Consider the following 12,500-nt stretch of genomic DNA (forward strand, 5'->3'; position numbering starts at 1 on the left):
CACACACCACACCACACATTCACACACACGCACACACACACACTCACACACAAACTCACACACACACAGATACTCACATAATCTCACACACACAGATACACACACACACAGATACACACACACATACACACACAAACACACTCAGATACACACACACACACACACCCACACACGCCAGATACACGCACACACATATACATTCACACACAGACACACACATACATACACACACACACACACACACAGAGACACATACACACACACACACACTGAGATACACACACATACACACACACACACTCAGATGCACACACACATACACACACACACACACACATAAACACAAACAGATACACTCATGCTCACGCTCTCTCAGACACACACACACAAACACAGTCACCCACACAAACACACACAGATACACACACTCTCACACACACAGACACAAACTCACACCCATCGTGACATCGGCATCGCTGTCTGCTTTCCCACCGGATGAACTGTAGCTGGAACAGGCGGCACTTTAAAGTCGTGGCTGGCAGACGTGCCTCTGAGTGCCGGGTTGGTGCGGAAAGGTTTTCTTTTCAAGTTGAATTAAAAGTTTATGTTTTGCTAATGAAGGAGCGTCACGGAATTCTTATGAAGTCTGTTTCGAGATGTTCGAGCTGAAGTGTGATATCAGGTTCTCAATACTTTTAGACCCTGAAACACCCAGGGCCCACCGGCGGGCCCAAAGCTGCATCACACGCTTCCATAATCTAAGAATAGCTCCGCCAGTTTGCAGCAAAGTCCCTGTAGTTATTGAATAATTCGTATTATAAAACGAATAGATCCAAATCCTCATATCTGATTGGCTGAGCCGCGTTTGAAGCTGCTGTGAAATCCAAATTATAAGCACCTCTGTATCACTGCGCCACGACACCAAAAACCCTTGGACTGTAAATGAATCATCTTTGACTCTAATGCTGCTCACATAAAGCGCTGAGTGCACTGATGAAGTAAGAACCCATTTCTTGTTTAAACTGAAGGGGCTGACAACTTATTCTCTTAACTAGAACCAGGCTGGTCAGCTAGCGTACAGTCTAAAAGGTAGCACACATGCTAAACAGCCCTGTTATTCATATCACAGGCTTGAATTAAAGCACTTACGGTATAATTTACTGTAAAACTACAGCGTAAGTCTTTTACACACTTCAAATGTTCGTGTTTCAGTCAGAAGTCGCGTGAAACCCAGACTGAGTCCCAAACGGTTCTGTACTCCCTAAATAGTGTTCTAGCTATGACGATTTAGAAGTTCTAGCCTCTACAGCCGAACAGTGCATCATGTACCGAGTGTGGACGTGTCTGAATCCCAATCGACTGTTTCTTAGCTGTGTTTTCTCTGCTGGGCTGCAGGATCCAGTATTTAAACCCCTACGTCGTGCACTATGTAGGGAGCAGGGAGCCATTTGAGACTCAGCCCCAGTGTGAGTAGAGGGGCGGCGCTGGATTGGTGCTAGATAAGACTCACGGTGGTGTTTTGGTCAATAAAAATACTTATAAAGTGAAGGTTCCTGCATTAAACAGTGCTGTGTTATCATATGTTCACTGTTATACGACAATAGGTTCACGTATTGACCGCAGTGTACAGCAATCAGCATCAGTACCACACTACATTTATTGGCGGAATACTTGTTTATGTCAAACGTTGTCGATAATAACTTTAATTATGTTCTAATAAAATGTGTTTTATCACATTTCACGTTGGCCACTGTTTATTAAAGCCAATACGCCACTTGAGGCCGTGCGTTACAGTGATGTTATACCAGGGAATGGGGTTTTACTCCACTTTACGTCATGCCTAACAACATCCGTCCCCGTGACCAAATCACAGTGTGTGTGTGTGTGTGTGTGTGTGTGTGTGTGTGTCTTAGGAGGTGGAGGCTGGACGCCGGAGCGCACGGATCGTCTGCGCTGGTTGCAGGTTGACCTGCGGGAGAGGGTAGAGGTCACTGCAGTGGCCACACAGGGCCGTTTCGGGAGCTCTGATTGGGTGTCCAGCTATGCGCTGCAGTACAGCGATGCAGGACGAGCCTGGAAACAGTACAGGCTGGACGACAGCACTGGGGTGAGTCACTCTCCTCAACTCTCTAACAGTTCGGTTCTCCGAGCTTCTCTGAACGGAAACCTCAGAACGTTCCCGAATCGGGCTTCAAAATGAAATGTGAGATTTTAGTCACGTCTTATTTTATTATTTTGTGTTTTTGGCCAAAGGTGCCTTGACTTATAACAGCCCAACAGAAAATACAAATTCAATTCTGAAAAAAGTATGAAAAAGCTACATTTTGGTTCCAAATCATTTTCGATAATTTTGCCCCAATTTATCCATTTATTTCAAAATTGTTTATCATGTCAGCGATAAAACTGCTACAGTTCCACGTCTTACTAAGCTTATCCTAACTCTACCCACCCACGGCGGTCACTTTGTTTAGAGCTGGTTTTGACCTGTTGGTCATACCGACCCAGTGCAGCACGCGGTTCAACGTCAGCGCAGCAGCGTAAAACTTTGGGAGAGTCTGTTCAACATAAATGATGAACTAACCTAACTTTGTGTAAATAGAGCTCAATATAGAAATATGTCCACATATGCAGTCGAGACTGACGCGGCTTTTTTCTGAATTTCTACAAACACCATTTCATTTTATAGTAAATGAGTTTGGGCTGGTTTATGTTTATGAACAGACGCCTACAGATCAACATAGTAAAGGAGCTCATCTGTGATCCTGAGTTTAAAGCCAGTTTTTATTCAACTTAAACTTGGAACTAAGTTGTAAATAAATCTGAAACTGAAACTTTGCTTGTGTGTAAAAAGTGATTTCAGAGCCACTCGGTTCTCCCTGATGGAACCTGTTTACCTTCAGTGTTTTGTGCTTCTGATCATTTTAATAGACGTCAGCGTCACTAATTAATGACGTTCTATTAAAAGACTGGTTTACCAAGAGAGACGCTGGAGGACTTTCACCTGAAATGAGTTCATGAAGCCAGTCTGGTTATAAAAATGATAACAGGACATCAGAGCCAGAATTACTCTTTTAGTACTTTTACTTTATACTTAAGTACATTTGAAGGGAAATACTTTAGTACTTTTACTCCAGTGGAGGTCTAAAGGGAGGAACTTCTACTTTTACTGGAGGAATATTTTACCTTGAGTATCTACTTTAACTCAAGTACATGGTTTCTGTACTTCGTCCACCACTGGTGGTCAGTTTATGATATGTCCAGCAAGTGAGGTTTTGAGCTTCCGAGCTGATATTCGCTTTTCTGGTTGAATGTATGTCCAGTCAGCCTTGACCCTGGATCTGGTCAGCTTCTGTGTATGTGAGTGTGTGTATTCCGCATTCTCATCTGCTCGCCCACCTCCTCGGCAGAACTTGAATTACTTTACAGGGAATTTTTTTTCTTCTCTCTTGGTTTATTTTGACAACTCTGGGATCGATCTGGAGTGGCCCTGTGTCACCAGAGCCAGAGGTTGCATCGCCTCCACGTTCGGAGGCAAACAAACGGGTCTCGCCCGCTTCTCCTCAATCAATACGAGCCATTTCACAGTGCCGTCATCTCTCCACTCTGCTGCACAGCGCTGACACTCAGAGAGTGGAGAGACACAGAGAGAGAGAGAGAGAGAGAGAGAGAGACCTACCATCATCTAAGCTTCTACCCGAGGCAACATTTAGAATATCTTCCCATTTCCAATGCACAAAATGTTCCAAGCACAGATTGAGGCACTTTAAAGAACATTGGGCCTCATTCACCAACCATTCCTACGTTTGTCCTTAACTTCTCAAGGAAAGGTCCTCAGAAGACTCTACGTCAGATTCATGACGTGCTCTTAAAGCACAGAACTGTCCTCACCTTTCTGCTCTTGAGGGCGTGTAGATCCTGTTCTTACCTGAGACCCAACCCCAAGTAAGAAAACACTGGAAAATGTCAGGATCTTCTTGAAAACTGCTTAGGTGGATTTGAAGAAGGAGTTTCTTCTTAAGAACGGTTGGTGAAGGAGGCCCAATGTGTCTGTGGTCATTTCAGTATTTCAATACCTCCTTAAAAATAAAGCTTAAATGGTTATTGGCTTGGACATGCACTTCTAAGAGAAATCTTTAATTGGTGTGAAGCCTTTATGTTATCATATAAAAGTTCTTCACCTTCGCACATTTCATATACGAACATTGGGCCTCATTCACCAAACGTCCTTAAGAAGAAATTTCTTCAGGAAACATCATCGTCACGTGGACGTCAGCTAATATATGAACATTGTGACACTTGCTGTCTCCTGTCACGTCTTGTATTCAATCCAAGATCACTATCCATCCATGAGACGATTCATTTTCATTTTTCACCACAATCAAATCTTTTTGACGGCCCCTAGAAAAAATCACCACACAGCTTTATGACTTTCACCTTGTACTGCATTTTGTAACTAGAGCCATTTGATGTGAAATTTGACAGCTCCCTCTGGTGGAAAACTTTCAACCTGCTAAATGTGAGTGAGTGAGTTACACTTAAGAAATTGAATGGCACTGATTCCAGCTTCACTGCACTCTTGCTATTAATTTTCGCAAGACAACAGCTAACTATCTTAACTTTGGCCAACATAAAGTTTTCCAAAACAAATCAAACTAATCAAACCAGCTTAATATCCAGGACAATTTCACAAGAAAATAGTGCACTCTTGTGGAAAATCTTTAACCTGTTAACGTTAGTGAGTGAGTTACATTGAAGAATCGCAACAAGCTTGTTTCCAACTACACAACTTTCTACCTAGTTAGTTTATCTAGCTTGGAAACATTCGATTAAGAAATTTTAGATATTAGACATTAGATATTAAAAATACAACAAACAACCATCTTAACTTTACTGCCAACTACAGGATGTGTAAACTGCTTATAGTCAAAACAACTGCTGTTTTCCTGTTGACTACAATAAGGAAAACGTAGCTCACAGCTTTATCGTTTTTCATTGCTAGCACAATTTGATGAGATAATAGCGCCCTCTTGTGGAAAATTGTCAACCTGCTAAACCCGAGTGAGTGAGTTACACTTGAGAAACGCAACAAGCTTGTTTCCATCTACACTTCATTCTCACTATTTAGTATATCTAGCAGGGAAACGTTAGATTTATTCTAGCTAACTGCAAGAAAGCGAAACTGTTTACGGTTAAAAGAATCGTTGCTTTCCTGCTGAGTACGATGAGATAAACTTAGCTTGCAGCTTTATAATTTTCACTTGCAGCTTTGATGAGAAAATAGCACCCTCTTGTGGAAAATCTTCAGCCTGCTAAATCTGAGTGAGTTATACTTAAGCAATTTAACGACACTGATTCCAACTACACTGAACTCTTAATAACCTATCTAGCAAACTTACTGCATTAATGATACCCAGACAGCAGCTACCTCTCATAATTTTGGCCAAATGCAAGTGGCCAAAACAGTCGTCCTCCATTAGGTCTGGGGGGGGGGGGGGGGGGGGGGGGGCTATGCAGCTGGACCCTTTTTCAGGCATCTATTATCTAAAAGCAGCTCCAACAAGAGAGAGAGAGGGTGAGCGAAAGGCTGGTGGATGATGAGCTTCACCTGCCAGCACCTCATGGGGTCACAGATCACTGTTATCTCACTGATGTTCTACACTTTCATCTGCGTCTCTGCTGGAAAGAAAGACATGCTAATTGCTCCAGCAGCGTGCGCTTTATGGAAATGTCTTTGAAGGTGTTGAGCTTCTAATTGGACTGGGACTAAAAAGCGACAGATCGTTTTTCGAGGTGTAAAGAGGGCCCCCTAGTCTTTCCAGCTCTGCCGAAAGCTGTGGCGCTTGCAGGCTGTCCTCCAGCTATGTTGATGGTGGACTCCTTCGCTAGTTGCCTTGTTAGCGTCACTGGCTTTGGGCAAAGATTAAAGAAACCAATGGTGCTCGAAGCTGCCTCTCAGCTTCCCCTGTTGAATGTTAAAGTGGGTAAATGTTAGCACGGGGGCTGGAGTCTGTGTACAGCAGCACCTAGATAAGCTCTATATTTAGATAAGCTGGTGAGAACACTAAAGATAGGCTGTTTCTGTCAGTCATGTTAATAGACTCACGAGTCCCAGTCCACCCCTCAGGGACACCTAGGAGTCCACGTTTCCGCTCTCAACACACCTGAGCCAAGCGAGAACAATGAATATCTGATTATTAGTGGTGGGAGCTGGGATTGAGGCAGAATGTGGACTGCCCAGTGTCCCCTCAGTCTGGACTGGGTAGTGACTAGATTATGAAGAGTGCTAATGAAGTGATTTCCATTAGAAACGGTGGCTTTTCCTTTACATGGCAAAAGCAGCTCAGGTTTGCTCAGCGTGGGCCAGAGTTCTCTGCTTTCACAGGATGAAACTCTTGTTGTAGGCTGAGGTTTAGAAGCAAGCGTTGATCTAAATGTGGTTACAGTTTTAAACCAGGCTGTTTACCCATCGCCTCTGTCAAAATGTCTAAAATTGTCTGTCATACTAAAACTATTTTCAAAATTCTGTTTACATTTGCATCTGAACAAAATGTTCGCTAACAATTTCCCTGAGCCCTGTTGTGTAACACTGACATAAGCATGCCATAAACAGGTCATACTAGATGCCATATGCTGTCATTGGCTGTCAGGATAGACTTTGTTCAGCAATATAACAGCAGGATGCTGTGAAATCAATCATTGCGCCACATTTAGCTCTGACTTTGCACACATAGACTGGCTGAAAGGCATTGCTCACAGTGGTGGTGATGGGAACCAGGCGTCCCTCTAAAAGCTCCTACAGAACGTTCCTACATGAACTGGTTCTGAATTCACTGCCTGATGACTGAGACGCTGTTTTATGAGAGTTTAGAGAACTTCAACTCCATTCATGGTGGAGGGAGACATGCAGGGCGCTGTGCGGCAAAATAGTCCCCCAAGAAAACTCATTATTCCAGATTTTCCACTGTTTTCCATCATCAGCATTCCATATAAGCTCAGAAGACTCGTATAGGTTCTCTAAATATCGACTAAATAGACCATAATTTTCTTTGACTCTAAACCTGGCTGTAATCCTAACCCTCACCTTTACCTCAACCCAAAACCTAAACCCCAGTCCCGACCCTGGTTCAAATCGTAACCCTAACCCCACCACTGTTTAGAATCAACTTTTCAACAGTTTGTTAACAATTTGAACATCTGTGGATAATCTATGGCGGGATGTAGTGGACTATCCAAATAAAGTGAGACCGAAAAAAATGTGAAATAATGAAAACATTTCAAAGATATTATCTCGCTGCTCAGTAGAGGAACCGACCCCGAGTCAGCTAGAGCGCTGGCATGTTTACGATGAATTACATCTGTTGCTCTTTTTGATCTACAGACCTTCCCAGGGAACGCAAATGCAGATGGAGTCGTCCACCATAAACTGTCCCACTCCATCAGAACACGCTACCTGCGTTTCCTGCCCCTGGGCTGGAGCGCTGAGGGCTGGATCGGACTGAGAGTGGAAGTCTACGGCTGCTCCTACAGTGAGTGGAGAACTCAGTTCTGCTGCCTTCTCAGGCTCGTCAAATGCTCCTTTATGCCACTTCAAAAGTCGCATTTATGAAGTCTCCTTAGAAACATGTAGGATTTGAGTAATTCGCACATGGTTAAAGTTAGATAGCTAGCAGGCCTGGGTCTGTGTGGTCAAAAGTATGTGTAAAAGTATGTCAGTCACAGCCAAGCAGGTCTATAAAACCAAGCACATCGTCTTGCAGTCTCCACTGACAAGTGATGGCAGTAGAATGGGTCATGCTGAAGAGCTCAGAGACTTTAAACGTGGAATAAGACTATAAGACCGTCTTTTTCCAAAAGTCTTGGAAATTTCTGCCATGCTAGGTCTGCCCCAGACAACTGTAAGTGCTATTATTGTGTAATTGAAGAAGGAACAGCTGGGACCACTAGATGCTGAAATGCAGAGCATGTAAAAATCAGTTATAATCTGGTGTGTCAGTCACTACAAACTTCCAAAATGACTCTGAAAGCAACATCAGCACAAGAACTGCACGTCAGGAGCTTCATGAAATGGGTTTCCATGGCTTAGGAACGGGATGTCCAACAAGCTCATATAGGTACAATGGTCCGGTGTCCACATACTTTTGGCCATATAGTGTATGTGCTAACTGGGAAAAAAACAAACTTCATATAATTATTCATAATAAAACACAACTCAGTTCATCTGCAAAGAAAGAAAACTCTGCTAATTCTGACATTTAATGTGCTTTCAATATTCTTTCATTCCTCTCATTAGTGGCCTGCAGAGTGACATTTACCAAGAAAACAAAGGAAATCAATTAATTACCCGAGAGACCCCAGCGCCCCACGCTGCCCCTCAAAGCTGAAATATTCATAAAGTTTGCCCTGCCTGTTAATGCCCTGGGTAGGAACTGCCCTTTTACACAGACCTAGAACCAGCTCCAGCTAGCCGACTGCTACCCACAATGCAGCACAGAACTGACCTCAGATCAGTGTGAAAGTGCCGTCATGTTCCACTGCTGATATTTGCCTGTTTCTCTTGTTCCTTTCCTAAAGTTCTTTTCAGTCAGATTCAGCCATTTATGTGACAACTAATCTGCAGCAATAATCTGTAATCTAGCCATTTCCCTTACTCTCTGTAAACTAGCCATTTCCCTTAATCTCTGTAAACTAGCCATTTCCCTTAATCTCTGTAAACTAGCCATTTCCCTTAATCTATGTAAACTAGCCATTTCCCTTAATCTATGTAAACTAGCCATTTCCCTTAATCTCTGTAATCTAGCCATTTCCCTTAATCTCTGTAATCTAGCCATTTCCCTTAATCTCTGTAAACTAGCCATTTCCCTTAATCTCTGTAAACTAGCCATTTCCCTTAATCTCTGTAATCTAGCCATTTCCCTTAATCTCTGTAATCTAGCCATTTCCCTTAATCTCTGTAAACTAGCCATTTCCCTTAATCTCTGTAAACTAGCCATTTCCCTTAATCTCTGTAAACTAGCCATTTCCCTTAATCTATGTAAACTAGCCATTTCCCTTAATCTATGTAAACTAGCCATTTCCCTTAATCTCTGTAATCTAGCCATTTCCCTTAATCTCTGTAATCTAGCCATTTCCCTTAATCTCTGTAAACTAGCCATTTCCCTTAATCTCTGTAAACTAGCCATTTCCCTTAATCTCTGTAATCTAGCCATTTCCCTTAATCTCTGTAAACTAGTCATTTCCCTTAATCTCTGTAATCTAGCCATTTCCCTTAATCTCTGTAATCTAGCCATTTCCCTTAATCTCTGTAAACTAGCCATTTCCCTTAATCTCTGTAAACTAGCCATTTCCCTTAATCTATGTAAACTAGCCATTTCCCTTAATCTCTGTAATCTAGCCATTTCCCTTAATCTCTGTAAACTAGCCATTTCCCTTAATCTCTGTAAACTAACCATTTCCCTTAATCTCTGTAATCTAGCCATTTCCCTTAATCTCTGTAAACTAGCCATTTCCCTTAATCTCTGTAATCTAGCCATTTCCCTTAATCTCTGTAATCTAGCCATTTCCCTTAATCTCTGTAAACTAGCCATTTCCCTTAATCTGTAATCTAGCCATTTCCCTTAATCTCTGTAAACTAGCCATTTCCCTTAATCTCTGTAAACTAGCCATTTCCCTTAATCTCTGTAATCTAGCCATTTCCCTTAATCTCTGTAAACTAGCCATTTCCCTTAATCTATATAAACTAGCCATTTCCCTTAATCTCTGTAATCTAGCCATTTCCCTTAATCTCTGTAAACTAGCCATTTCCCTTAATCTCTGTAAACTAACCATTTCCCTTAATCTCTATAATCTAGCCATTTCCCTTAATCTCTGTAAACTAGCCATTTCCCTTAATCTCTGTAATCTAGCCATTTCCCTTAATCTCTGTAATCTAGCCATTTCCCTTAATCTCTGTAAACTAGCCATTTCCTTAATCTCTGTAAACTAGCCATTTCCCTTAATCTCTGTAAACTAGCCATTTCCCGTAATCATGCAATGCAGTATGTGTGATCCTTTTATTTTTACAGTCATATAGTGATATTTTGATGATTTTTAAAGTGAAAAGAAGTAAATACAGCCCCACAACCTTTTTAAAAATGACATTTCCGCAGTTACTAATGCACAGCTACATTTGATTCAATTGAAACATAGAAAACACATAAATTGTAGGCTGTGTAAATGTTTGGAGACCCTACTAGGTCAGCAGTAACGCCTTATCTTGTATCCAGCTAGGAATCTTTCTTTTCCTGTTTAAGTCTATTCCCATTACATTTCATCGTATATGTGTTATATATTCCCTTCCTTGATTTTCTGATTCTGTTTAAAGTGAAATAAGCATACAGCATTTAGCAGGAGCTGATTTATAATACCTCAGCACTGGTCCCATGTTCATCCAGCAATGACCCACTGCTGAAAGAGGTGAAAGTAGACTGACACAAGCTGTGTAGATCAGCTAAGACATATTACATCAGCTGACAGTTCAGCAAGACGTTGCCGCCAAAAGACCCACAAGAGAACACACGACTTGTCGTACTTTGACCAAAATGAGACTTGACGACTGCTGACCTTGCAAAATTCCAGTCCTTCTAGGAAAAAAAACGGGGGGGGCGTCTTCTGATGTAATGAATCCCAGTTTCTGTTATTTCACGCTAGCTTGTAGAGAAAGACCACGTAAGAAGGCCAAGGCCGCTGAAATGCATCATCTCTGCTGGCTGATGTGATAGATCGATGGTATGAAGGTTCGAAGATGTCTGAGCAAAGATGATATCTGGTCTATCTAGTCTCAAGCTGGTTTATGCTGGTCTTTTGCTGGTTTAGCTGGTCACCCAGCAGGATCATGTTTGTTGACAAGAATACCAGGATCCAAAACATGACATGTCGCTGTTGTTGGAACAAAACCTTGTATCTCCAAAATGATAACTTTACAGGCGAAGGAATAAACCTACTTTACTTTTAATGGAAGTCAATGGAACCAGACGTCTTTCCAAGTCATTTTGGTCCATTTCTTTTGGTCCGTTCATCATGAAATTTACACACATTGTAAAGAACAACAGGTCGTTTGAAATTATGTCAAAAACTGAAAAACGGAAAAAATGGAGATACGAGGTTTTCTTCTGACGGCAGCGATTTGCTGGTTTTTCTGCTGACCAACCATCCTGGCCTATGCTGGTTTGTCTAGCAGGGATAACTGTGGTTCCGTCTACCTACCTTTCAAGAAGTGTGCTTTTGTAGCATGCTAGCAATGTTTTCTTACACAATCTGTAGGAAGTTCTAGTAGCAATGTACATGCTAGCTATATTTGCCTAAACCCCCAAACTGAAGTCAGTTTTACTAAAGTAATAAAATCGTGTGAATTTTTGAATTACAGTGATTTGATCAAAGGGTAAGTGGTGGTGTTAGCCACAAGGTGAGACAGAATAAATCTGTGATAAAATCACTGTAATGCACGGCTTCAAATGCCTTATTGCCTTTATAAAATGGTGCACATGCAAACTATTATTGTGACAAAGAAATGTAGTTTTTTTTAGAGTATGTTGTTTTAGGCAAGCAACTACAGGCATTGTTTGCATATTCACCAGCAATAAGGCATTTGAAGCCGTGCATTACAGTGATTTTATCATAGATTTGGCAGAGAATGATAAGAGATTGTTAGTAATTTTCAGTAGTGCCTCTATGAGATTTCCAGCTAAATTTCCTTCGGGATCAATAAAGTATCTGTCTGTCTGTCTGTCTGTCTGTCTATCTATCTATCTATCTATCTATCTATCTATCTATCTGTCTGTCTATCTATCTATCTATCTATCTATCTATCTATCTATCTATCTATGGGTTTTTACAGGCGGCACTGGAAGGAAGGATGGATCTGTTTGGGTTTGATGCTACTTTAGGCAGATCTGATCAAAACACCGAAACTTTAAGTCTGTGAGACATTAAAATAACACATTTTTACTCTTTCATGTACATTTTATATTTGAAGTGAATCAATTAGTAAACACTTTAATTCAAACCCTATTATATTAATGATGGAGTTTTTCATTTCATGGATAAATGGTTCTTTGCATGGTACAATGGTTCTTCAGGTTGATCTTGCATATGGTTCCGTATAGCACCCTTTTGAAAATGGTTGTATCTAGCACTGAAAAGCGTTCTGCTAAAAAACTTTTTTCAAAGGTACTTTCGCAAAGAAAATGGTTCCTTGTAGAACCATGAACCCGTAAAGAACCTTTTGCATAATTGAAGGGTTTGTTGCATCATGAAAGGGTTCTTCAGATTGTTGGAGAATGTGCTGCAGAACCTCTTTGAAAGGAAGCCTAGCTAGCACCCAAAAGGGTTCTTGTGCTGTTCTAAGCTTGACATCATAACAATAGCAGAACCCTTTTCTTTGCTAACAAACTCATGAAAAACCATGTTTTCTTCAAGATACGTAGCATCAAAAAGGTTCTGGTATTGACACAACGTCAAGCTTG

General features: G+C 41.4%; 1 protein-coding gene across 2 annotated transcripts in view; it reads left to right on the forward strand.

Annotated features, from left to right (window-relative positions):
- cntnap5b (contactin associated protein family member 5b) overlaps positions 1-12,500 on the forward strand; it is a 134,412-nt gene that overhangs the window by 36,132 nt on the left and 85,780 nt on the right. The window contains exons 3-4 of one of the 2 annotated variants that reach the window (XM_037534625.1): positions 1,914-2,107; positions 7,379-7,526. The exons of the other annotated variant lie outside the window; for it this stretch is intronic. Coding sequence (XP_037390522.1) covers positions 1,914-2,107; positions 7,379-7,526 — 342 coding nt within the window. The remainder of the gene's footprint in view (positions 1-1,913; positions 2,108-7,378; positions 7,527-12,500) is intronic. 2 annotated transcript variants of the gene reach the window in all.

This window comes from Pygocentrus nattereri, chromosome 25 (genome assembly GCF_015220715.1).
Source record: "Pygocentrus nattereri isolate fPygNat1 chromosome 25, fPygNat1.pri, whole genome shotgun sequence".
Lineage (NCBI taxonomy): Eukaryota > Metazoa > Chordata > Actinopteri > Characiformes > Serrasalmidae > Pygocentrus > Pygocentrus nattereri.